The sequence below is a fragment of the Zonotrichia albicollis genome, chromosome 24 (assembly GCF_047830755.1).
Source record: "Zonotrichia albicollis isolate bZonAlb1 chromosome 24, bZonAlb1.hap1, whole genome shotgun sequence".
Lineage (NCBI taxonomy): Eukaryota > Metazoa > Chordata > Aves > Passeriformes > Passerellidae > Zonotrichia > Zonotrichia albicollis.
Genome location: NC_133842.1, coordinates 584219 through 610629, shown reverse-complemented (window position 1 = coordinate 610629; position 26411 = coordinate 584219). Strand labels below are relative to the sequence as shown.

The 26411-nt window shown below is 39.9% G+C and overlaps 2 protein-coding genes across 11 annotated transcripts in view; both read right to left on the bottom strand.

The window, feature by feature from the left end:
• Positions 1 to 15972, bottom strand: part of LOC141731708 (eukaryotic translation initiation factor 3 subunit C-like) — an 81373-nt gene extending 65401 nt beyond the window's left edge. The window contains exons 1-8 of the mRNA XM_074558194.1: positions 15838 to 15972; positions 15255 to 15378; positions 14543 to 14608; positions 13302 to 13377; positions 11623 to 11736; positions 9326 to 9451; positions 5763 to 5814; positions 3083 to 3168 (exon numbers count right to left, since the gene is read on the bottom strand). Coding sequence (XP_074414295.1) covers positions 3083 to 3168; positions 5763 to 5814; positions 9326 to 9451; positions 11623 to 11736; positions 13302 to 13377; positions 14543 to 14608; positions 15255 to 15352 — 618 coding nt within the window. The 5' untranslated portion in view covers positions 15353 to 15378; positions 15838 to 15972. The remainder of the gene's footprint in view (positions 1 to 3082; positions 3169 to 5762; positions 5815 to 9325; positions 9452 to 11622; positions 11737 to 13301; positions 13378 to 14542; positions 14609 to 15254; positions 15379 to 15837) is intronic.
• A 3999-nt stretch (positions 15973 to 19971) lies between these two features.
• On the bottom strand, positions 19972 to 26390 carry LOC141731700 (INO80 complex subunit E-like). Of its 10 annotated transcripts, none has more exons than XM_074558176.1 (8): positions 25942 to 26390; positions 25077 to 25147; positions 24155 to 24207; positions 23990 to 24065; positions 23280 to 23331; positions 23065 to 23181; positions 21480 to 21722; positions 19972 to 20624 (listed from the first exon to the last, which is right to left on the bottom strand). In XM_074558176.1, exons 1-7 carry the CDS (start codon positions 26023 to 26025, stop codon positions 21483 to 21485), a joined length of 693 nt encoding a protein of 230 aa, XP_074414277.1. In that variant the 5' UTR covers positions 26026 to 26390; the 3' UTR covers positions 19972 to 20624; positions 21480 to 21482. The 10 variants fall into 10 exon arrangements, with proteins under 10 accessions (XP_074414277.1, XP_074414279.1, XP_074414278.1 ...); XM_074558178.1 differs by having other exon boundaries at positions 19972 to 20597; positions 21495 to 21722; XM_074558177.1 differs by lacking the exon at positions 19972 to 20624 and adding an exon at positions 20809 to 20872 and having other exon boundaries at positions 21489 to 21722.
• Between the last annotated feature and the right edge of the window lie 21 nt (positions 26391 to 26411).

Here is a 26411-nt window from a genome sequence, read left to right as displayed (position 1 = left end):
TTTAAATACCATTTTTCACCCATTTTTTCCCCCAAATTTTCCCCTCAAAAATTGCCCAAAATTTGGATTTTTGGCCTCTGTTTTAATTCCAAATTTCCCAATTTTTTTCCTATTTTTATCCCATTTTTCACTCATCTCTTCCCCTAATTTTTCACCATTTTTCCCATAATTTTTCCCCATTTTTTTCTCAATTTTCCCCCAATATTTTCCCCATTTAAATACCATTTTCCACCCATTTTTTTCCCTTAAAAATCGCCCAAAATTTGGATTTTTGGCCTCTGTTTTAATTCCAAATTTCCCCAATTTTTTTCCTATTTTAATCCCATTTTTCATCCATTTTTCCCATAATTTTCCCCCATTTTTCCCCTAATTTTTTCCCCATTTTTCATCCATTTTTTCCCAATTTTTTCCTAATTTTTCCCCATTTCAATCCCAATTTTTCCTCAATTTAATCTCATTTTTCACCCTTTTTTTTCCATTTTTTTCCCAATTTTTCCCTGTTTTTTTCCAAATTTTTCCCCCAAATTTCCCCTTGATTTTCCCCTCAATCTTCTGCCCAGAATTTACCAAAAATTGGGATTTTTTTCCCCATTTTAATCCCAATTTTTCCCCAATTTAATCTCATTTTTCATCCATTTTTTCCCAATTTTTTTCTTAATTTTTCCCCAATTAAATCTTATTTTTCATTCATTTTTTCCCAATTTTTTTCCTAATTTTTCCCCAATTAAATCTCATTTTTCACCCGTTTTTTTCCCAATTTTTTTCCTAATTTTTCCCCAATTAAATCTCATTTTTCATCCATTTTTTTCCTAATTTTTCCCCAATTTTTTCCCACTTTAATCCCAATTTTTCCCCAATTTAATCTCACTTTTCACCCATTGTTTTCCCAATTTTTTTTCTAATTTTTCCCCAATTAAATCTCATTTTTCACCCAATTTTTCCCAATTTTTTTCCTAATTTTTCCCCATTTTAATCCCAATTTTTCCCCAATTTTTTTCCTAACTTTTCCCCATTTTAATCCCAATTTTTCCCCAATTTAATCTCATTTTTCATCCATTTTTCCCAATTTTTTTCCTAATTTTTCCCCAATTTAATCTCATTTTCCACCCATTTTTTCCCAATTTTTTCCTAATTTTCCCCAATTTAATCTCATTTTTCATCCATTTTTTTCCCAATTTTTTTCCCAATTTTTTCCTAATTTTTCCCCAATTTAATCTCATTTTTCATCCATTTTTTCCCATTCTTTTTCCTAATTTTTCCCCATTTTAATCCCAATTTTTCCCCAATTTAATCTCATTTTCCCCAATTTTTTCCTAATTTTTCCCCATTTTAATCCCAATTTAATCTCATTTTTCATCCATTTTTCCCAATTTTTTTCCTAATTTTTCCCCAATTTAATCTCATTTTCCACCCATTTTTTCCCAATTTTTTCCTAATTTTCCCCAATTTAATCTCATTTTTCATCCATTTTTTTCCCAATTTTTTTCCCAATTTTTTCCTAATTTTTCCCCAATTTAATCTCATTTTTCATCCATTTTTTCCCATTCTTTTTCCTAATTTTTCCCCATTTTAATCCCAATTTTTCCCCAATTTAATCTCATTTTCCCCAATTTTTTTCCTAATTTTTCCCCATTTTAATCCCAATTTAATCTCATTTTTCATCCATTTTTCTCCCAATTTTTTTCCTAATTTTTCCCCAATTTAATCCCAATTTTTCCCCAATTTAATCTCATTTTTCACCCATTTTTTCCCAATTTTTTTTCCAATTTTTCCCCAATTTAATCCCAATTTTTCCCCAATTTAATCTCATTTTTCACCCATTTTTTTCCCAATTTTTTTCCTAATTTTTCCCCACTTTAATCCCAATTTTTCCCCAATTTAATCTCATTTTTCACCCATTTTTTTCCCAATTTTTTTCCTAATTTTTCCCCACTTTAATCCCAATTTTTCCCCAATTTAATCTCATTTTCCACCCATTTTTTCCCAATTTTTTTCCTAATTTTTCCCCAATTTTATCTCATTTTTCATCCATTTTTTTCCCAATTTTTTCCTAATTTTTCCCCATTTTAATCCCAATTTAATCTCATTTTTCACCCAATTTTTCCCAATTTTTTTCCTAATTTTTCCCCATTTTAATCCCAATTTTTCCCCAATTTAATCTCATTTTTCCCCAATTTTTTTCCTAATTTTTCCCCAATTTTTTTCCTAATTTTTCCCCATTTTAATCCCAATTTTTCCCCAATTTAATCTCATTTTTCACCCATTTTTTCCCAATTTTTTTCCTAACTTTTCCCCATTTTAATCCCAATTTTTCCCCAATTTAATCTCATTTTTCACCCATTTTTCCCAATTTTTTTCCTAATTTTTCCCCAATTTAATCTCATTTTCCACCCATTTTTTCCCAATTTTTTCCTAATTTTCCCCAATTTAATCTCATTTTTCATCCATTTTTTTCCCAATTTTTTTCCTAATTTTTCCCCATTTTAATCCCAATTTAATCTCATTTTTCACCCATTTTTTTTCCCATTCTTTTTTCTAATTTTTCCCCATTTTAATCCCAATTTTTCCCCAATTTAATCTCATTTTTCCCCAATTTTTTTCCTAATTTTTCCCCATTTTTTCCTAATTTTTCCCCATTTTAATCCCAATTTTTCCCCAATTAAATCTCATTTTTCACCCAATTTTTCCCAATTTTTTTCCTAATTTTTCCCCATTTTAATCCCAATTTTTCCCCAACTAAATCTCATTTTTCACCCATTTTTTCCCAATTTTTTCCCTAATTTTTCCCAATTTTTCCCCAAAATTTTCCCCATTTTCCCCCCAATTTTTTCCCCCGATTTTCCCCGCAATCTTCTGCCCACAATTTGCCAAAAATTGGGATTTTTTCCCCATTTTAATCCCAATTTTTCCCCAATTTAATCTCATTTTTCACCCATTTTTTCCCAATTTTTTTCCTGATTTTTCCCCATTTTTTTCCTAATTTTTCCCCGTTTTTTTCCCAATTTTTCCCCAAAATTTTCCCCATTTTTCCCCAATTTTTCCCCATTTTTTCCCCCAAAAATCAGAATTTCCCACTGCTGACCTTGTACCTGCCCCTGGGTTCGTCGCGCTCGCGGCGCTTCAGGAAATTCCCGGATTCGTCCTCAGCCCCCGACGAGGAACCGGAGCCTGGAAACCCAAAATTCACCAAAATTAACCCAAAATTCACCAAAATCACAAAAAAATTCACCAAAATCACAAAAAAATTCACCAGAATTACCCCAAAATTCACCAAAATTACCCCAAAATTCACCAAAATTACAAAAAAATTCACCAGAATTACCCCAAAATTCACAGATTAAACTCAAAATTCCAAATTATTGAAAAATCCCAAAAATGACCCCTCAAAAATTCCCCAAAATAGCCGGAAATGACCCAAAAAAATCCCTGAAATTATCAATAAATTGCCCCAAAAAAATCCCCAAAATTACCCCAAAACTGCCCCAAAAATCTCCCAAAAATTGGCCCAAAAATGACCCCAAAAATTAAAAAAAGACCCCAAAAATCCCCAAAATTATCCCAAAATTGGCCCCAAAATATCCCAGAAATGACCCCCAAAAAAATCCCCAAAAATTACCAAAATTACCCTAAAACTGCCCCAAAAAAGACCCCAAAAAATCCCAAAATTGGCCCCAAAAATTCAAAACAAGACCCCAAAAATCCCCAAAATTACCCCTCAAAAATCTCCCAAAAAAATCCCAAAAATCAGAAAAATTGTCCCAAAAATGACCCAAAAAAATCCCAAAAAATCCCCAAAATTATCCCAAAAAACCCCCAAAATTATCCCAAAAAATCCCCAAAATTACCCCAAAACTGCCCCAAAAAAATCCCAAAAATCAGAAAAATTGTCCCAAAAATGACCCCAAAAAACCCCCAAAATTATCCCAAAAAATCTCCAAAATTATCCCAAAATTGGCCCCAAAATATCCCAGAAATGACCCCCAAAAAATCCCCAAAATTACCCTAAAACTGCCCCAAAAAAGACCCCAAAAAATCCCAAAATTGGCCCTAAAAATTCAAAAAAAGACCCCAAAAATCCCCAAAATTACCCCTCAAAAAATCCCAAAAATCAGAAAAATTGCCCCAAAAATGACCCCTCAAAAATTTCCCAAAATAGCCGGAAATGACCAAAAAAAATCCCTGAAATTATCAATAAATTGGCCCAAAAAATCCCCAAAATTCTCCCAAAAATTGGCCCGAAAAATCCCAAAATTTGGCCCAAAAATGACCCCAAAAATATAAAAAAAGACCCAAAAAATCCCCAAAATTATCCCAAAATTGGCCCCAAAATATCCCAGAAATGACCCCCAAAAAATCCCCAAAATTATCCCAAAAAATCCCCAAAATTACCCCAAAACTGCCCCAAAAAAGACCCCAAAAAATCCCAAAATTGGCCCCAAAAATTCAAAACAAGACCCCAAAAATCCCCAAAATTACCCCTCAAAAATCTCCCAAAAAAATCCCAAAAATCAGAAAAATTACCCCCAAAAATGACCCCAAAAAGTAAAAAAAATTCCCCAAAATTGCCCCAAAAATCCCCAAATTATCCCAAAACTGCCCCAAAAAAATCCCTAAAATGACCCAAAAATTCCCCAAAATTCCACAAATTATGCCCCTCAAAAATCCCCAAAATTATCCCAAAATTGACTTAAAACCACCACAAAAAATCCCCAAAATTGCCCCAAAACTCTCAAAAATTATCCCAAAATTACCCCAAAAATTCCAAATATCAACCCCCAAAAAAATCCCAAAAATAAAAAAATGGCCCAAAATTACCCCTAAAAATCCCCAAATTATTCCAAAATTGTCCCCAAAAAAGGCCCAAAAATTCCTAAAAAATCACTTCAAAATTAAATCCAACCTGCCCAAAAAAATCCCAAAATAATTCCAAAAAATAACCCAAAAATTTTTAAAAATTACTCGAAAATTTAAAAAAAATTGCCCCAAAATACCCTAAAAATAGCACAAAAAATTAAATATAATGGCCAAAAAATGCCCCAAAAATGGCCAAAATTTCCCAAAACTTTTCTCCAAAACTCCCCAAAAATTTTCCTAAAATTGCCCCAAAAACTCCAAAAAATGACCCCAAAAATGCCCAAAATGATTCCTAAAAAATATCCCAAAATTACTTAAAATATCCCAAAAAATTCCTCAAAATTGCCCCAAAACTCTCAAAAATTATCCCAAAATTACCCCAAAAATGACACCAAAAATTAAAAAAAACCACCAAAAAAAGATCCCAAAAATAAAAAAATGGCCCAAAAAGTGACCCCAAAAATTCCCCAAAATTACCCCTAAAAATCCCAAAATTATTCCAAAATTGTCCCCAAAAAAGGCCCAAAAATTCCTAAAAAATCACCCCAAAATTAAATCAAACCTGTCCAAAAAAATCCCAAAATAATTCCAAAAAATGACCCAAAAATTCTTAAAAATTACTCAAAAATTTTAAAAAAAATTGGCCTAAAATACCCTAAAAATGGCCCAAAAAATGAAATATAATGGCCAAAAAATGCCCCAAAAATGGCCAAAATTTCCCAAAACTTTTCTCCAAAACTCCCCAAAAATTTTCCTAAAATTGCCCCAAAAACTCCAAAAAATGACCCCAAAAATGCCCAAAATTAATCCTAAAAAATATCCCAAAAATTACTTAAAATATCCCAAAAATTACTTAAAATATCCCAAAATTCCCAAATTTTGCCCCAAATTCCCAAAATTTCCCAAACCTTCAGAATCCCTCCGGCTTTTCTCCTCATCTTCATCCGACTGCTCCGGGTTCTGGGGACAAAAATTCAATTTTTTATTCATTTTTTATTCATTTTTTTATTCATTTTTTCATCAATTTTACCCAAATTTTATTTCATATTCATGTTAATTTTTAATCCAATTTTTCCCCATTTTTTACGCAATTTTTTTTTCAATTTTCTCCCCAATTTCCCCCAAATTTTTATTTATTTTTTACACATTTTTCTCCCGATTTTTCCATATTTTTATTTTATTTTTTGTCCATTTTCTCCCCATTTTCAATCCATTTTCTTCTTGTTTTTTCCTCATTTTTAACTCATTTTTTTCAGGTTTTATCCTCATTTTTTGCCCAATTCCCTCTGATTTTTAAATTTATTTTTTGCCCAATCTTCCCCTAATTTCCCCCATTTTTATCCAATTTTTCCCTATTTTAAATTCCATTTTTAATCCAATTTTTTCTCAATTTCCCCCCATTTTTACTTATTTTTAATTCAATTTTTAAACTAATTTTTGCCCATTTTCCTCCCATTTTTATTCCAATTTTTGCCTATTTTAATTCAATTTTTAACCCAATTTTTGCTTATTTTCCCCCATCTTAAATTTATTTTTTGCCCTATTTTTTCCCCTTTTCTCCCTCTTTTTTTCCCATTTTGCCCCAAATTTTCCCCCAATTTTTCCCCATTGTAAACTTAATTTTTGCCTATTTTTGCCCAATTTTTAATCCAATTTTTGCCCAATTTTCCCCCAAATTTTCCCCCTTTTTATCTAAATCTTAATCCCATTTTTCACCGTTTTCCCCTCCATTTCCTCCCCTTTTTTGCCCAATTTTTGATCTTTTTTCTCCAAAATTTCCCCAAATTTTTCCCCATTTTTTCTTTATTTTTCATAATTTTTCCTCCCATTTTCTGTCCAATTTTCTTCAAATTTTGTTCCATTTTTAATCCAATTTCCACCAATTTTGAATCCAATTTTTGCCCATTTTCCCCCATTTTTAATCCAATTTTTCCCCAAATTTTCCCGCATTTTTAATCCATTTTTCCCCCAAATTTCCCCCATTTTTTACCCAAATTTTGCCCAATTTTTGCCCATTTTAAACCCAAATTTTGCCCATTTTTCCCCAATTTTTGCCCATTTTAAACCAAATTTTTCCCCATTTTTTGCCCATTTTAAATCCAATTTTTGCCCAATTTTTCCCCAATTTTTGAGTGATTTTTTCCCTTTTTCTCCCTCCTTTTTCCCCCAAATTTCCCCCATTTTTTGCTCATTTTAAACCCAAATTTTGCCCATTTTCCCCAATTTTTGCCCATTTTAAACCCAAATTTTGCCCAATTTTCCCCAATTTTTGCCCATTTTAAATCCAATTTTTCCCCAATTTTTGCCCAATTTTTGCCCAATTTTTCCCATTTTAAATCCAATTTTTGCCCAATTTTTGCCCATTTACCCCCCATTTTTAACCCAAATTTTGCCCATTTTTTCCCCAATTTTTGCCCAATTTTTCCCCATTTTAAATCCAATTTTTCCCCAATTTTTACCCAATTTTCCCCCAATTTTTCCCCATTTTTATCCAATTTTCCCCCAATTTTTCCCCAATTTTTACTCATTTTAAATCCAATTTTTCCCCAATTTTTACCTAATTTTCCCCCAATTTTTCCCCATTTTTATCCAATTTTCCCCCAATTTTTCCCCAATTTTTACCCATTTTAAATCCAATTTTTGCCCATTTTCCCCCCATTTTGAACCCAAATTTTGCCCATTTTAAATCCAATTTTTCCCCAATTTTTCCCCAATTTTTGCCCATTTTTTCCCCAATTTTTGCCCATTTTCCCCCCATTTTAAACCCAAAATTTGCCCAATTTTTCCCCAATTTTTCCCCATTTTAAATCCAATTTTTCCCCAATTTTTGCCCATTTTAAATCCAATTTTTGCCCATTTTCCCCCCATTTTAAACCCAAATTTTGCCCATTTTTCCCCAATTTTTGCCCATTTTAAACCTAATTTTTCCCCAATTTTTGCCCAAATTTTGCCCAATTTTTCCCCAATTTTTGCCCATTTTAAATCTAATTTTTCCCCAAATTTTGCCCAAATTTTCCCCAATTTTTGCCCATTTTAAACCCAATTTTTCCCCAATTTTTGGCCATGTTTAACCCCTTCCTGACCTGTCTGTAGGCGGCGATCTGCCCCTCGTAGTCGCAGTTATATTTCCTCAGTTTCCCCCATTTTTATTCCATTTTTTCCCCATTTTTCCACCTCATTTTTTGCCCAATTTTAAATTTATTTTTTGCCCACTTTTTCCCAATCTTCCCCTAATTTCTACCATTTTTTATCCCATTTTTGCCTATTTTTAATCCATTTTTTATCCATTTTTTAACCCAATTTTTGCCCAATTTCCCCCCATTTTAAATTTATTTTTTGCCCATTTATTCCCTATTTTTTGCCCAATTTTTGCCCATTTTTTCCTCTTTTTTTGCCCATTTTACCCCAAATTTTCCCCGACTTTTCCCCATTGTAAACTTAATTTTTGCCCATTTTTTGCCCAATTTTTAATCCAATTTTTGCCCAATTTCCCCCCTTTTTATCTAAACCCTAATCCCATTTTTCACCGTTTCCCCCTCCATTTCCTCCCCCTTTTTTGCCCAATTTTTGATCTTTTTTCTCCAAAATTTCCCCCATTTTTTCCCAAATTTTTCTCCATTTCTTCCCCATTTTTTCTTTATTTTTTATAATTTTTCCTCCCATTTTTTTGTCCAGTTTTCTTTTAATTTCCTCCCATTTTTAATCCAATTTCCACCAATTTTGAATCCAATTTTTGCCCATTTGCCCCCAAATTTTCCCCCATTTTTAATCCAATTTTTCCCCCAATTTTCCCCAATTTTTGAGAGATTTTTTCCCTTTTTCTCCCAAATTTTTCTCCATTTTTACCCAATTTTCCCCCAAATTTTCCCCCATTTTTTACCCAATTTTTCCCCAATTTTTAACCCAATTTTTCCCCAATTTTTGGCCATTTTTAACCCCTTCCTGACCTGTCTGTAGGCAGCGATCTGCCCCTCGTAGTCGCGGTTGTATTTCCTGTGTTTTTCCCCATTTTTATTCCATTTTTTTCACCTCATTTTTTGCCCAATTTTAAATTTATTTTTTGCCTACATTTTCCCCATCTTCCCCTAAATTCTCCCATTTTTGATCCCATTTTTGCCCATTTTAAACCCAAATTTTACCCATTTTAAATTCCATTTCTTACCCAATTTCCCCCCGTTTTAAATTTATTTTTTGCCCAATTTTTCCTCTTTTTTTACCCAATTTTCCCCCAATTTTTTCCCCATTTTTAACCCAATTTTTCCCCAATTTTTGCCCATTTTAAATCCAATTTTTGCCCATTTTAAACCCAATTTTTCCCCAATTTTTGTCCATTTTAAATCCAATTTTTCCCCAATTTTTGGCCATTTTTTCCCCATTTTAAACCCAAATTTTGCCCAATTTTTGCCCAATTTTTGCCCAATTTTCCCCCATCTTTTATCCAATTTTCAATGATTTTTAACCCCTTCCTGACCTGTCTGTAGGCGGCGATCTGCCCCTCGTAGTCGCGGTTGTATTTTCTCAATTTCTGCCGCAGCGAGCTCAGAGCTTTGGCGTTGTTCTTGTTCATTTTCTTCTTGCCCTCCTTGTCCTCCCACAGCTGCCAAAAAATGGGGGAAAAAGCAGAAAAAACGGTGAAAAAACAAAAAAAAATGACCCAAAAATGATAAAAATCCAAAAAAAAATGACACAAAAATGAGAAAAATCCCCAAAAAAATGACATAAAAACCACAAAAAATGATCCAAAATTACCAAAATTCACCTAATCTAGAAAAATTAGCAAAAAAAAGTTGGGAAAAAATTAAAAAAAAGAAATTAAAATTTGCAAAAAAAATCAGAAAAAAAAATCCTGTAATAATTCAAAATTTGATGGGAAAATTCTACAAAATTACCCCAAAAAATGAGAAATAATCAGAGAGAAAATCAGAGAAAAAACAGAGAAAAACCAGAGGAAAATAAATCAGGAAACAATCAGAAAAGAATCAGAAAAAAATTCAGAAAAAAATCAGAGAAAAATCAGAAAAAACGGTGAAAAATAAAAAAAAAATGACCCAAAAATGATGAAAAATCACCAAAAAATGACCCAAAAATGATAAAAATCCCCAAAAAATGACACAAAACCCACAAAAAATTATCCAAAATTACCAAAATTCACCTAATCTAGAAAAAACAGCAAAAAAGTTGGAAAAAATCAAGAAAAAAATTTAAAATTTGCAAAAAAATCAGCAGAAAAAATCCTGTAATAATTTAAAATTTGATGGGAGATTTCTACAAAATTACCCCAAAAAATCAGAAATAATCAGAGAGAAAATGAGAGAAAATCAGAGAAAAAACAGAGTAAATTAGAAAAAAAGCAAGAAAAATAGACAGAGAAAAACCAGAGGAAAATAAATCAGGAAAGAGTCAGAAAAGAATCAGAAAAAAATTCAGAAAAAATCAGAAAAAATCAGAAAAAAATTCAGAAAAAATCAGAAACTAGAAAAAAAAAATCAGGGAAAAATGGGAGAAAAATCAGAAAAAATTGAGAAAAAAACCCACAAGAAATTCAGTAAAAAATCAGCAAAACAATAAAAAAAAAATCAGAAAAAATTTTGAAAAATCAGCGAAAAAAATCAAAGAAAAGTCAGGAAAAATTTGGAAAAAATGAGAAAAAAATCGGAGAAAAAGGGGAGAAAAATCACAAAAAAAAAAAGAGAAAAAAAACACAAGAAATTTTATAAAAAATCAGCAAAAAAAAAATCCTGTAATAATTTAAAATTTGATGGGAAAATTCTACAAAATTACCGCAAAAAATGAGAAAAAACCAGAGAAAAAACAGAATAAATTAGAAAAAAAGCAGGAAAAAAACCAGAGAAAAACCAGAGGAAAACAAATCAGGAAAGAGTCAGAAAAGAATCAGAAAAAAATTCAGAAAAAATCAGAAAAAATCAGAAAAAAATTCAGAAAAAAACAGAAAAAAACTAGAAAAAAATCAGGGAAAAATGGGAGAAAAATCAGAAAAAAATGAGAAAAAACCACAAAAAATTAGTAAAAAATCAGCAAAACAATCAGAAATAAAATCAGAAAAAAATTTGAAAAATCAGGGAAAAAAAATCAAAGCAAAGTTAGGAAAAATTTGGAAAAAATGAAAAAAAAATCAGAAAAAAATCAGAGAAAAATCACAAAAAAATGAGAAAAAAAATCAGAAAAAAAACCCACAACAAATTTAGTAAAAAATCAGAAAAAATTTTGAAAAATCAGGGAAAAAATCAAAGGAAACTCAGAAAAAATTGGAAAAAAATGAGAAAAAAATCAGAAAAAAAAACCACAACAAATTTTGTAAAAAATCAGCAAAAAAAATCAGAAAAAAAATTGAAAAATCAGGGAAAAAAAATCAAAGAAAAGTCAGGAAAAATTTCGAAAAAAATGAGAAAAAAAAACAGAAAAAAACCCCACAACAAATTTAGTAAAAAATCAGAAAAAAATTTTGAAAAATCAGGGAAAAAAATCAAAGAAAAGTCAGGAAAAATTTGGAAAAAAATGAGAAAAAAATCAGAAAAAAATCCCACAATAAATTTAGTAAAAAATCAGCAAAAAAATTTGAAAAATTAGGGAAAAAAATCAAAGAAAACTCAGAAAAAATTTGGAAAAAAATCAGAAAAAAATCAGAAAAAAAAGGAAAAAAAGCCAAATTTTCACTAAAAAAACCCAAAAAAAATCTGGAAAAATTCCCCAAATTCCTAAATATCCTGAATTTTGTGTTTTTCTCCCAAATTGTATTTTTCTCCAAACCTCATTGAGATAATCCTCGAGGTCAGCCAGGATCCTGAGGTAGAACCTGGGAACTCCATCCCGGTCCACGACGCCCTTGGCCTTGGTCCAGGCACGGCCCAGCAGCTCAAACTCCTGGAAAATGGGGAAAAATGGGAAATTTGGGTGAAAAATGGGATTATTGGGGAAAATTGGGTGAAAAAATGGGATTTTGGGAGAAAATTGGGTGAAAATTGGGAAAAAAATGGGATTTTTAGAGGGAAAAATAGGAGAAAAAAGGGAATTTTTAGAGGGGAAAATAGGAGAAAATGGGGAAAAAATTGGGGAAAATTGGGTGAAAAAATGGGATTTTGGGAGAAAATTTGGAAAAAATTGGGGAAAAAAGGGAATTTTTAGAGGGAAAAATGGGAGAAAAAAGGGAATTTTTAGAGGGAAAAATTGGGTGAAATATGGGAAATTTGGGAGAAAATTTGGGGAGAAAATGGGGAAAAATGGGATTTTGGGAGAAAATTTGGAAAAAAATGGGAAAAAAAAGGAATTTTTAGAGGGAAAAATAGGGAAAAAAAGGAATTTTTAGAGGGGAAAATTTGGGGAGAAAATGGGGAAAAATGGGAGAAAAAAGGGAATTTTTAGAGGGAAAACTAAAGGGAAAAATGGGAAATGTGGGGGAAAATTTGGGGAGAAAACGGGGAAATAATGGGATTTTTAGAGAGAAAAACAGGAGAAAAAAGGGAATTTTTAGAGGAGAAAAAAGGGAATTTTTAGAGGGAAAAATAAGGAAAAAAGGAAATTTTAAGAGAAACAAATTAGGGGAAATTAGGAAAAAAAAGGAATTTTTAGAGGGAAAAATAGGAGAAAATTAGGTGAAAATGGGAAAAAAAATGGGATTTTTAGAGAGAAAAACAGGAGAAAAAAGGGAATTTTTAGAGGGGAAAAAAAGGGAATTTTTAGAGGGAAAAAATAGGGGAAAATTGGGTGAAAAATGGGATTTTGGGAGAAAATTTGGAAAAAATTGGGAAAAAAATGGGATTTTTAGAGGGAAAAATATGGAAAAAAGGGAATTTTTAGAGGGAAAAATGGGAGAAAAAAGGGAATTTTTAGAGGGGAAAATTGGGTGAAAAATGGGAAATTTGGGGGAAAGTTTGGGGAGAAAATGGGGAAAAATGGGATTTTGGGAGAAAATTTGGAAAAAATTGGGAAAAAAATGGGAAAAAAATGGGATTTTTAGAGGGAAAAATAGGAGAAAAAAGGGAATTTTTAGAGGGGAAAATTGGGTGAAAAATGGGAAATGTGGGGGAAAATTTGGGGAGAAAATTGGGAAAAAAATGGGATTTTTAGAGAAGAAAAATAGGGAAAAAAGGAAATTTTTAGAGGGAAAAATAAGGAAAAAAGGAAATTTTACGAGAAAAAAATAGGGGGAAAGTAGGGGAAAATAGGGAAAAAAGGGAATTTGTAGATGGGAAAAAAAGAGGGGAAAAAGGGAATTTTTAGGGGGAAAAATAAGGAAAAAAGGGAATTTTTAGGGGGAAAATGGGGAAAAATGGGTGAAAAATGGGAAATTTGGGGGAAAATTTGGGGAGAAAATGGGAAAAAAAATGGAATTTTTAGAGGGAAAAAACAGGAGAAAAAAGGGAATTTTTAGAAGGGAAAATGGGACAAAAATTTGGGGCAAAAGGAGGGAAATTTGGGGTTTTGGGCACCTCGAGGCAGCGGCTGACGTCGCGGATCTTCATGGCATTGCGGATGGAGCGGATCAGGTTGGTCAGCTCTTCATACCTGGGATCAATAGGGAGTGATTGGGGTCGATTGGGGGCCATCGGGATCAATTGGGGTCGATTTGGAACCATTGGGATCAATTGGGGCTGACTGGGATCAATTGGGGTCGATTTGGAGCCATTGGAATCAATAGAAACCAAACCAATAGGGATCAATAGGGATCAATACGGACCCATTGAAACCGATAGGGATCAATTTGGGGCCACTGGGATCAATAGAGATCAATAGGGATCGATAGGGATCGATTGGGGTCGATTTAGAGCCATTGGGATCAATTGGGGCTGACTGGGATCAATTGGGGCTGATTTGGAGCCATTGGGACCAATAGAAACCAAACCAATAGAAACCAATAGGGATCAATACGGACCCATTGGGATCAGCAGGGATCAATTTGGGGCCATTGGGATCAATTGGGGTTGATTGGGATCAATCAGGATCAATCGGGTTTGATGTGGAGCCATTGGGATCAATGGGAACCAAACCAATAGGGATCAATAAGGAGCCATCAGAACTGATTGGCATCGACTGCGGTTAATCTGGGATCAATCAGGATCAATTTTGGGCCATTGGGATCAATAGGGATTGATTGGAATTGATTTGGGTCAATTTGAAGCCAAGCGGATCAATAGAGATCAATAGGAACTAAACCAATAGGAATCAATAGGGATCAATACAGACCCATTGCAACCGATAGGGATCAATCTGGGGCCATTGGGATTGATTAGGATCAATACAGACCCATTGGGACCAATAGGGATCAATACACACCCATTGGGACCAATAGAGATCAATATGGACCCACTGGGATCAATAGAGAACAACTTGGAACCAATCCAGTCAATAAACAATCAATAGCCAATCAATAGCTGATCAATAATGAATCTATGGCCAATCAATAGCTGATCAATATTTGATCTATAGCCAATCAATAGGTGACCAAAGGCTGATTCACATGTGATCTCCAGCCAATCAATAGCTCATCAATAGCCAATTAATAACGACCAATAGCAGATCACCAGCCAATCAACAACCAATCAGCACCCGACCAATAATGATCAATAACCAACCAATAACTGATCAACATCTGATTAATAGGTGATCAATGAGCCATCAATAACCAATCAATAACTGATCAATACCTGATTAAAAGTGATTGATCGCTCACCTCTTGTCGCGGGCGCTCCTCACCACGCGCTTGGTGTCCTCCTCATCCTCACTGAGCAGCAGCGGCCTGGGGGCGGGGCCAGACACCTTAAACCCCGCCCCATTTGCTTTAACTCCACCCCTTTACTTTAGCCCCGCCCCTTTTCATGTAACCCCCTTTCCTTCAGCCACTCCCCTTTCCTTTAACCCCACCCCCTTTCCCTTTAGCCCCTCCCACTTTCCTTTAAATCTTTTCCTTTTAGCCCCTCCCCCTTTCCTTGAACCCCGCCCCTTTCCCATCCTTCCCCACCCATTTTAACCCTTTCCACTCCACTTAAACCACTCCCCTTCCTCTTTAACCCCTCCCCTTTTTCTTTAAACCCTTCCTTCACTCTCTTAAGCCCCTCCCCTTTATCTTGAACCCCTCCCCTTGCTCTTAACACTCTCCTTTTGCTTTAAGCCACGCCCCTTTTACCTTTAAGCTCCTCCCCTTATTTCTTTCCACTTTTCCTTTAGTCCCTCTTCTAAGCCCCTCCCCTTTTCCTTTAACTCTTTAACCCCACCCCTTTTCCCTTAAACTCCTTCCCCTTTTCTTCAGCCCCCTCCCCAATCTCTTTAGCCACGCCCCTTTCCCTTTAAACCCCTCTACATTTTCTTTACCCCTCCCCATTTTGTTTAAATTCCACCCCTTTTCCCTCCAAGCCCCGCCCATTTTCCCTTCAAGCCCCGCCCACTTGCTGTAGGGTCCCCCCGGCGCTTTGGGCGCGGTTTCATCTCCCGACGCTGAGGACTCGGACTCGGAGTCGGAGCCGGTGGTGAAGAATCGCGACATTATCGCGACACAGAGGGAGGGGCAGCCTGGAGAGACAAAACCGCCAAAAAACCCCGAGGTTCGGACCCGAAATTTCACGATTTTCACCCAAAATTTCAGCGTTTTCATGAGAAACTTCATGGGTTAAACCTGTAATTTGAGCGTTATGACCCAAACTCTGAAGGATTTAAGGCGAAAATTGGGGGTTTTAAAGCAAAATTCGGACGAAAATTCCCAAATTTTAACAACAAATCAACAATTCCAGCCCCAAATCCTCTAATTTTCCCTCAGAATTTCAAAACTTCGGCCTCAAAACTTCCAAATTCCGCCCCTCCCCCACCCCCCCTCACGTCCCCCAAGCTCCGATTTCTGCCGCGTTTTTTGCCCCAAAATCCGCGAATTTCGCCCCAAATCCTCCCCCACACCCCTACCGGGCCCCTCCCCCACCCCGGGACACCCCCGGGCCCCTCCCCCACCCCCCAATTCCGCCCCTTCCCCCCTCGCACCGAACGCGCCGCACGCGGAGCCGCCGGTACGGAAGGGCTGAAAGGCCTAAGCGGAAGTGGCTCTGCGTCACTTCCTCTCTTAAGACTCGCCCACTTCCGGGTTAGCGCGCAGGGAACGCTGGGAAAGCGAGTCCCAAAGTGGCGAAGAGCCGAACTCGGAGGCTTTGCCCCAAAAAAGTCGCGATTTCGGTGAGAATCGAAAGTTTTAAATAAAAATCTATGTTTTAACCTCAGAATCGATTGTTTTTCCTTTAGCATTCGCAAGTTTTTCCACATAATTCGCGAGTTTTTACCTCAGAATTCGCAAGGTTGTACCTCAGAATTATCGGGGTTTTACCTCCTAATATCGGCGGATTTTACCTCCGAAATTCGCGGGTTTGGAGTGAAATCGACCGTTTTAAATAAAAATATGCTTTTAAACGTCTGGTTCGAAGCGTTTTTCGTCAGCACTCACGAGTTTTCCCCTCAGAATTCGCGAGTATTTCCCTCAGAATTATCGGATTTCTTACCTCCCCAAATCAGCCGATTTCATCCCAAAAATACCGGATTTTACCATCGAAATTCATTATTTTGGGCAACAACTTAATGGGTTTTTTAAAAAAATCTACTTTCCCCCCTCAGATTCGAAGGTTTTTCCTTTAGAATTCGCGAGTCTTTACCTCGGAATTACAGGGTTTTTTACCGCCGAAAATCGGCTGATTGAACTCAAACATGTCGGATTTTACCCCCCAAATTCGCGAGTCTGGGTGAGAATCGAACTTTTTAAATCAAAATCGACTTCAAAACCTTTAATTCGAAGGTTTTTCCCTCAGAATTCGCAAGGTTTTACCTCACAATTATTGGGGTTTTTTCCTCCTAAAATCCACTGGTTTTACCTCAAAAACGTCAGATTTTACTCCCGAAATTCATGAGTTTAGTAAAAATTAAAAATTTTAAATGAAAATGGGAAGGTTTTGCCTCAGATTCGACGATTTCAACCTCAGAACTCTCAGGTTTTTATCTCACAATTATCGGGTTTCTCACCTCCTACAATCGGCCGATTTTGACCCTAAAATGTCGTATTTTACCTCTGAAATTCACGTTTCTGGGTTGAAATCGAAAATTTTTAATTAAAACCTACATTTTTTGCCTCAGATTCGGAAGATTTTACCACAGAATTCGTGAAGTTCTCTCTGACAATCCATGCGTCGCCTCAGAATTATCAGTATTTTTACTTTACAAATAAGCCAACTTTGACCCAAAATTTTCAGATTTTATCCTCCAAATTTACGTCTCTGGGTAGAAATTGAATATTTTTTATAAAAATCGACCTTTTTTGCCTCAAATTCGAAGATTTTTACCTCAGAATTCTTGAGATTTTACCTCACATTTATCGGGTCTTCACCACACACACCGGCCGATTTTGACCCAAAAATGTCGGATTTTTACACCCAAATTAACGTTTCTGTGTTGAAACTCAATATTTTTAATAGAAAATCTCCTTTTTTCCTACAAATTCGGAGATTTTAACCTCAGAATTTACGATTTTTTACCTCACAATTCCCCGGGGAGTTTCACCGCCTCCTCTGTCAATTCCCGCCCTTGTTCCGGTTTTGCGCCCAAGGAACGCTGGGAAAGCGAGTCCGGAGGTGCCGAGGACCCAAAACCGGCGGATTTTGCCCCAAAAATTCGCGGTTTGGGTGAAAATCGAACGTTTTTAATAAGAATTAACCTTTTTAGCCTCAGATTCGAAGTTTTTACCTGAGAATTCGAGAGTTTTTCCCTCAGAATTCGCGAGTTTTTACCTCAGAATTTGCAAATTTTCACCTAGAATTCAGGTTTCTTACCCCCTAAAATCGGCTAATTTTAACCCAAATTCTTGGATTTTTACCCCCGAAATTCGCGGTTTTAGGGTGAGAATCGAATGTTTTTAATAAAAATCAATTTTTTTACCTCAGATTCAAAGGTTTTCACCTCAGAATTTGTGACTTTTCCCCTCAGAATTTGCAAGTTTTTACCTCACAATTATCAGGTTTTACCTCCTAAAATCGGCTGATTTTTACCCAAATTCTTGGATTGTACCCCCGAAATTCACGGGTTTAGGGTGAGAATTGAATATTTTTAATAAATATCAACATTTTTAATCTCAGATTCACAGGTTTTTACCTCAGAATTCGCAAGGTTTTACCTCAGAATTATTAGGTTTCTTAATCTCCTAAAATTGGCCAATTTTAACCCAAATTCTTGGATTTTATCCCTGAAACTCATAGTTTAAAAGTGAGAATTGAGCGTTTTTAATAAAAATTGATTTTTCTACCTGAGATTCAGAGGGTTTTACCTCAGAATTTGTGATTTTTTCCCTCAGAATTTGTGGGGTTTTACCTCCTAAAATCACTTGATTTAAACCAAAAATCTTGGATTTTACCCTCGAAATTCGCAGTTTCGGAATGAAAGATTATGCTTTAAAAAAGAGTGTTTGAACCCCAAAATTCCCAATTTTAACCCAAAATGCCCCAATTTTTGCCCCAAATTCTCCTTTTTAAACCCCAAAACTGTCATTTTTACTTCTAAAGATTGCCATTTTACCCAATAACCCCCAACTTCAACCCATAATACCCAATGTCACCCAAAAATTCTAAATTTTACTCAAAATTTATTACTCAAAAATGCTCAATTTTACCAAAATCCCCAATATTGACAGTTTTACTTCCATAAATTCATATTTTACCCCAAAAATTCCCAATTTCATTCAAAAATCCCCATTTTAACCCCAAAATCGCCAATTTTAACCCCAAAATTCCCCATTTTAGCCCAAAATTTCTAATTTTTTACCCCAAAATTTCCCATTTTTACCCCAATCCCCTCGTTTTAACCCCCCCAACAATCTCTTAATTAATTAATGAAATTTAATTAACGCCAAACGTAACAGCTTGGAAATTAACGATGGAACTTTAATTAATTTAATTAACTACAGGAATAAACTAAAATTGTTAAAAATTGATGAATAAAACCAAACATTTTCTTTTTTTTTGATGGAAAACCTTCTGAGTTTGGGTTCAGGGGTCACTCCGGGAGGTTGATGACCAGTGGTCACTCAGTGGTCACTCAGGCAGATCAATGGTCATGCAATGACCACTGGTCACTCAATGGACACTCAGTGGTCACTCAGCGGTCACTCAGGCAGATCAATGGTCATGCAATGACCACTGGTCACTCAATGGACACTCAGTGGTCACTCAGTGGTCACTCTGGGACATCAATGACCAGCTCAGGGAGGTTGATGACTGATGGTCACTCAGTGGTCACTCAGTGGTCACTCAGGGATCACTGGTCACTGAGTGGTCACTCAATGGTCATTCAGGGACGTTGATGACCAGGTCAGGAAGGTTGATGGTCACTCCATGGTCAGTGGTCACTCAGTGGTCACTCAGATGTTACTCAGGGACGTCGACGGTCAGTCAGGAAGCTGATGGTCACTCCAGGAGCCTGATGACCACTGGTCACTCAATGGTCACTCAGTGGCCACTCGGGCAGGTCGATGACCAGCTCAGGGGGGTTGATGGTCACTCTGGGAGGTCGATGGTCACTTAGCGGTCACTCAGCAGTCACTCGGGCAGGTCGATGGTCACTCAGTGGTCACTCAGTGGTCACTCAGTGGTCACTCAGCGGTCACTCAGTGGTCACTCGGGCAGGTCGATGGTCACTCGGGCAGGTTGATGGTCACTCAGTGGTCACTCAATGGTCACTCAGTGGTCACTGACCAACTCAGGGGGGTTGATGGTCACTCAGTGGTCACTCAGCGGTCACTCAGTGGTCACTCACTGGTCACTCTGGTCACTCGGGCAGGTCGATGGTCACTCACTGGTCACTCAGCGGTCACTCAGTGGTCACTCAGCGGTCACTCAGTGGTCACTCGGGCAGGTCGATGATCACTCAGCGGTCACTCAGCGGTCACTCAGTGGTCACTTACTGGTCACTCTGGTCACTCGGGCAGGTCGATGACCACTCAGCGGTCACTCAGTGGTCACTCAGTGGTCACTCAGCGGTCACTCAGTGGTTACTCGGGCAGGTCGATGGTCACTCAGTGGTCACTCAGTGGTCACTCAGTGGTCACTCGGGCCGGTCGATGGTCACTCAGTGGTCACTCAGCGGTCACTCAGTGGTCACTTACTGGTCACTCTGGTCACTCGGGCAGGTCGATGACCACTCAGCGGTCACTCAGCGGTCACTCAGTGGTCACTCGGGCAGGTCGATGGTCACTCAGTGGTCACTCAGCGGTCACTCAGGGGTCACTCAGTGGTCACTCAGTGGTCACTCGGGCAGGTCGATGGTCACTCAGTGGTCACTCAGTGGTCACTCAGCGGTCACTCAGTGGTCACTCAGCGGTCACTCAGCGGTCACTCAGTGGTCACTCGGGCAGGTCAATGGTTACTCAGTGGTCACTCAGCGGTCACTCAGTGGTCACTCAGTGGTCACTGGGGCAGGTCGATGGTCACTCAGCGGTCACTCAGCGGTCGCTCAGCGGTCACTCAGTGGTTGCTCAGCGGTCACTCAGTGGTCACTGACCAGCTCAGGGGGGTTGATGGTCACTCAGTGGTCACTCACTGGTCACTCAGTGGTCACTCGGGCAGGTCGATGGTCACTCAGTGGTCACTCACTGGTCACTCAGCGGTCACTCAGTGGTCACTCAGCGGTCACTCACTGGTCACTCAGTAGTCACTCGGGCAGGTCGATGGTCACTCAGTGGTCACTCAGCGGTCACTCAGCGGTCACTCGGGCAGGTCAATGGTCACTCAGTGGTCACTCTGGTCACTCGGGCAGGTCAATGGTCACTCAGTGGTCACTCAGCGGTCACTCTGGTCACTCGGGCAGGCCAATGATCACTCAGTGGTCACTCAGTGGTCACTTAGTGATCACTCGGGCAGGTCGATGGTCACTCAGTGGTCACTCAGCGGTCACTCAGTGGTCACTCAGCAGTCACTCTGGTCACTCGGGCAGGTCGATGGTCACTCAGCGGTCACTCAGTGGTCACTCAGCGGTCACTCAGCGGTCACTCAGTGGTCACTTGGGCAGGTCGATGGTCACTCAGCGGTCACTCTGGTCACTCGGGCAGGTCGATGGTCACTCAGTGGTCACTCTGGTCACTCGGGCAGGTCGATGGTCACTCAGCAGTCACTCAGCGGTCGCTCAGCGGTCACTCAGTGGTCACTCAGCGGTCACTCGGGCAGGTCGATGGTCACTCAGTGATCACTCAGCGGTCACTCTGGTCACTCGGGCAGGTCGATGACCAGCTCAGGGAGATTGATGGTGACTCAGGAAGGTCGATGGTCACTCCAGGAGGTCAAAGGTCACTCACTGGTCACTCTGGTCACTCGGGCAGGTCGATGGTCACTCACTGGTCACTCAGTGGTCACTCGGGCAGGTCGATGGTCACTCAGTGGTCACTCAGTGGTCACTGATCAGCTCAGGGGGGTTGATGGTCACTCGGGCAGGTCGATGGTCACTCAGTGGTCACTCGGGCAGGTCAATGGTCACTCACTGGTCACTCAGTGGTCACTCGGGCAGGTCGATGGTCACTCAGTGATCACTCAGCGGTCACTCAGTGGTCACTCAGCGGTCACTCAGGTTGATGGTCATTCAGTGGTCACTCACTGGTCACTCAGCGGTCACTCGGGCAGGTCGATGACCAGCTCGTCGTCCCCGTCCAGGGGGTCATCGCTGCCCTCCCCCTCCCCCTCGCCGGGGTCGCTCAGGAGGCGCCGCGGGAGCGTGGCCGGCACGGGGGGCGGGGCCGGGGGCGGGGCCAGCGCCGGCGGGGGGAGGGGCGAGCCAGGGCCACGCCCCCCGGATAGCCCCGCCCCTCCCGTGCCAGTGGTGAAGGGGAGAGGGGGAGGGGGCGGGGGAGGCTGGGGGAGGGGGGAGAGAAAAGGGGAGGGGTCAGCGAGGAGTGACCAATGAGTGACCGCTGACACAATGACCCCTCCCCCTTCGACCCCTCCCCTGTTTAGCCCCGCCCCTTTGCTATTCCCCCATAAACTCCTCCCCCTTTGGCCCTGCCGTTATAGCCCCTCCCCCTTTAGCCCCACCCCTTTCCTATTCCCCCATAAACTCCTCCCCCTTTGGCCCTGCCATCATAGCCCCTCCCCCTTTTGCCCCACCCCTTTTTCTATTCCCACAATTACTCCTCCCCCTTTACTATTCCCCCATAAACTCCTCCCCCTTTAGCCCTGCCATCATAGCCCCTCCCCCTTTTGCCCCACCCCTTTTGCTATTCCCCCAATGATACCTCCCCCTTCAGCCCCGCCCCCTTTGCTATTCCCCAATTACTCCTCCCCCTTTAGCCCCACCCCCTTTGCTATTCCTCCATAAACTCCTCCCCCTTTAGCCCCTGCCCTCATAGCCCCTCCCCCTTTTGCCCCACCCCTTTTGCTATTCCCCCAATGATACCGCCCCTTTTTGCCCCGCCCCCTTTGCTATTCCCCCAAAAACTCCTCCCCCTTTGGCCCTGACCTCATAGCCCCTCCCCCTTTACCTATTCCCCCAATGACACCTCCCCCTTTAGCCCCGCCCCCTTTGCTATTCCCCCATAAACTCCTCCCCCTTTACTCCTGCCATCATAGCCCCTCCCCCTTTTGCCCCACCCCTTTTGCTATTCCCCAATGACTCCTCCCATTTAGCCCCGCCCACATTTCCTAATCCCTATTGACTTCTCCCCATTTAGCCCCGCCCCCTTTGCTGCTCCCTAATTACTCCTCCCCTTTAGCCCCGCCCCTTTGCTATTCCCCCATAAACTCCTCCCCCTTTAGTCCTGCCCTCATAGCCCCTCCCCCTTTTGCCCCACCCCTGCTCTCATAGCCCCACCCCCTGTTGCCCCACCCCCTTTGCTATTCCCCAATGATACCTCCCCCTTTAGCCCCGCCCCTTGGCTATTCCCCCATAAACTCCTCCCCCTTTAGCCCCTGCCCTCATAGCCCCTCCCCCTTTGGCTCCACCCCCTTTGCTACTCCCCAATGACTCCTCCCATTTAGCCCCGCCCACATTTCCTAATCCCCATTGACTTCTCCCCATTTAGCCCCGCCCACTTTGCTTTACTTCAATGGTTCCGCCCCTCCTTAGCCCCACCCCCTTTAGCTCCGCCCCCTTTGGTATTCCCCATTGACCCTTCTCCCCGTTAGCCCCGCCCCCTTCACTATTCCCCAATGGTTCCTCCCCCATTAGCCCCGCCCCCTTAGGCCACGCCCCCTTTACCTGCCCCCTCCGTGTTCCTTTGCTGCGCCGAGCAGGGGCGGGGCGTGGCCTGGCCCCGCCCCCAGGGGGGAGGGGCGGGAACTGTGCCGGGAAGGGGCTGTAGGGCGGCGACGCCATCTTGGGGGAGGAGCAGCAATTAGACCACGCCCACTTTTCAAAAAGTGGGCGGGGCTTTAAAAAAGGGGAGGGGTTTGGTGTGGGGGAGGGGCACTCACCATGTAGGGGGAGGGGCCAAAGCCTGAGGGGGGAGGGGACGGCGAGCGGCGCCTGTGTGTGGAAGGAAACCATTAGCCATGCCCACTTTGTGGCGGCCATCTTGGGTTTTGACCTCCATGATGGTGGCCATCTTGGATTCATACCCTCATGATGGCGGCCATCTTGGTTTTGCTCCCCATTATGTCCTCCATTTTGAAATTTTACCCCCGTGCTGGCAGCCATCTTGGATTTTGGCCTCCATTGTGGCAGCCATCTTGAATTTTACCCCTGTTATGGCAGCCATCTTGAATCCTGCCCCTACAGATGCTCCACCCACTTAAAGCTGTGGCCACGCCCACTTCATGTGGAGGCCATCTTGGATTCCCCACTTTCCCTATAGATGTGACCGCACTGAAGCCACGCCCACTTTTGGCAGCCATCTTGAATCATTCCCACAATGCGGCGGCCATTTTGAAGCTGCCTTTACTTTAGGCCACACCCAGAAATCTGATTGGCCATCCTCAAGCCCCACCCACACCCAGCAGCCATTTTAAACCCCACCCACTCCTGGCAGCCATCTTGAACCCACACCCTCTTCAAGTTCCGCCATTTTGAAACCCCGCCCAACAACTGGGCGGCCATTTTGAAACCCTGCCCAACAATTGGTCGGCCATTTTGAAGCCACGCCCACTTTGGCCGCCATCTTGGCTCCCTTTAACCCTTTCCTGACCTCTTGGCGGGCGTTGGCTCCGCCCCCTTGGGGCCGTCCCCGTCGCTGTTGTCCGATGACGCCGTCGCCTCTGAGTCTGGGAAGGGGGAGGAGCCAATCAGAGGAAAGGGGGCGGGGCCACGGCCAGGGTTGACCTTTGACCCTGCCCTGCCCACCCCCAGGTACCTGAGGAATCATCGTCGACGTTTTCGTACTGGAGGAGGCGATCCAGGAGGAAACTGGGGAGAAATGAGGAAAAATTGGGGAATTTTAATTAAAAAAAAAAAAAGAAAATTAAAAAAAAAATTAAAATTTAAAAAAAAAAAATTGGGAAATTTGAAGAAAGGAATAAAATTGAAAAATAAAAATGAAAATTAAATAAAGGCAAAAATAAACAATAGAGAAGCTCAAAGGTAAAATCAAAATTAAAATTAAAATTAAGAATTTGAGAAAATTAAAGGAAAAATAATGAAAATTTAAACAAAAATGAAAGAGAAAAAATTTGGGAATTTCAAAGGAAAAAATAAGAAAAATTATAATGAAAATAACAATGAAAACAAAAAATTGGGAAATTTGAGGGAAAATTAAAAATAAAACTAAACACAAAAGTAAACGAGAAATTTGAATTAAAAAAACTGAATACAAAGAAAAAGAAGTTGAAAATAATCATAAAATATAAAATATAAAATTGGTAATTTCAGGGGAGAAAAAAGTTAGAAATGGAAAATTTCAGGGGGAAGAGAAAAATATCTTTTTTTTTAAAAAAGGGAAAGTTGAGGAAAAGAATTTAGAATTAAAGATGAAAGCATAAAAATTGGAAATTTTGGGAAAGAAATAAAAATATAAATTAAAAACTGGAAGGTTTTGAGAGGAAAAAAAAAAGCTAAAAAATAAAAATAGGAAACAAAAATTGGGAATTCCAGGGGAAAAAAAAAAACTAAATAAAAATAAAAATTGGGAATTTGGGAAAAAAACAAAAAAATAAAAAATACAAATTGGGAATTTTGGGAAAAACTCCAAAATTTAAAAAAAAATAAAAATAAAAATAAACAATAAAAATAAACAATAAAAATGGGATTTTTGGGGTGAATTTGGTGGATTTTTGTACCTTTTATCCCGTGACACTTTCAGGAGTTTGCGCTGGGCCCTCCTCAGCTCCTCCTGGAAACATTCCTGCTCCTGGGGGCGGAGCCAAAAGGTGGGCGGGGCCACTTTAGCCACACCCACCCACAGTGGGGGATACGGGAAAAATCCCACAAAAACCCAACCCCAAAATCCTGGGTGTTTACCCCAAAATTAATCTTTTCCCCTCTAAAATTCACTTTTTTTACCCCCAAATTTGGCTTTTTTAACCCTCAAAAATTCATCTTTTTTTCCCCTAAAATTTCGCCTTTTTTCTCTCAAAAATTCAGCTTTTCCACTCCAAAATTTGAATTTTTTTCCCCACCCAAATTTGGTTTTTTTACCCCAAAATTTGGCTTTTGTCTCCATAGAAATTCAGGGGTTTTAATCGTTAAATTTCACCTTTCCCCCACACTAAAATTTGGGGGTTTTAAAGTCCAAAATTCACTTTTTTCCCCTCAAATTTGTCTTTTTTCCCTGTAAATCAAACATTTCTCCCCTCAAAATTAATTTTCCCTCAAAAATTGAAATTTTCTACTTAAAAAACTCCATTATCCCCTTTAAAAATTCCCCTTTCCCCCCCTAAAATTCCCTTTTTCCCTTCAAAACCCCCAATTTCCCCCCCAAACCCCAACTTTCCCCTCATATTTCCAATTTTACGCCCAAATTTTCAATTTTTCCCCTCATATTTTAATTTTTTCCCTCAAATTTTTAATTTTTTTCCCAAATTTTCCCATTTTCCCCTCACTCCCCCCCCCCGGCCCCCCGGTCTCCCCTCACGCTTAAGCCCCGCCCCTTTCCCTTCCCGCCCTTTTAAGGCCACGCCTTTCACGTCGGGCCCCGCCCCTCACGTAGAGCAGCAGCTTCAGGCGCCGTTTCAGGGCCCGGCAGCGCCGTTTGTAGCCACCGACATCGCCCTCGCTCGCCCCGTTCATGGCGGACAAGCCCCGCCCTTCCCCTCGCTTCTCATTGGTTGCGAGGTTCGCGCGCCGCCGCCTGATTGGTTGGCGATGCGGAAATCCCGCCTGCCGCTTCCTTGGTCTTCTCCGAGCGTGGCTGGCTGGGCGGGATAAGTCCCGCCTGCTCGTATTGCTGATTGGTTGAGCTTTTAAAATCCTAAAATCTCATTAGATAGTGCTGCTGTCAGTCATTTCTCAGCCTCTTCCCGTGTGGGCTCTACCGGTATTGAGTCAATAGCTTTGGCCCACCCACAGACTCTTCCTATTCGCTGCTGTGGCTCCAATCAGCCTTCTGATTGGCTGAAGGCGCCGCCGCTCACTCCCGCCCGTGGTTCCGCCTTTCCGTCACTCCTATTGGCCAG

Coding starts and splice junctions, on each gene's coding strand:
- LOC141731700 (XM_074558176.1), bottom strand. CDS start 26,025: ATGAACGGGGCGAGCGAGGGCGATGTCGGTGGCTACAAACGGCGCTGC. Junction 23,182..23,279: donor TTGGCCCCTCCCCCTACATG/GTGAGTGCCCCT, acceptor TCCTCCCCCAAG/ATGGCGTCGCCGCCCTACAG. Junction 21,723..23,064: donor AAGGAACACGGAGGGGGCAG/GTAAAGGGGGCG, acceptor CCCCTCCCCCAG/CCTCCCCCGCCCCCTCCCCC.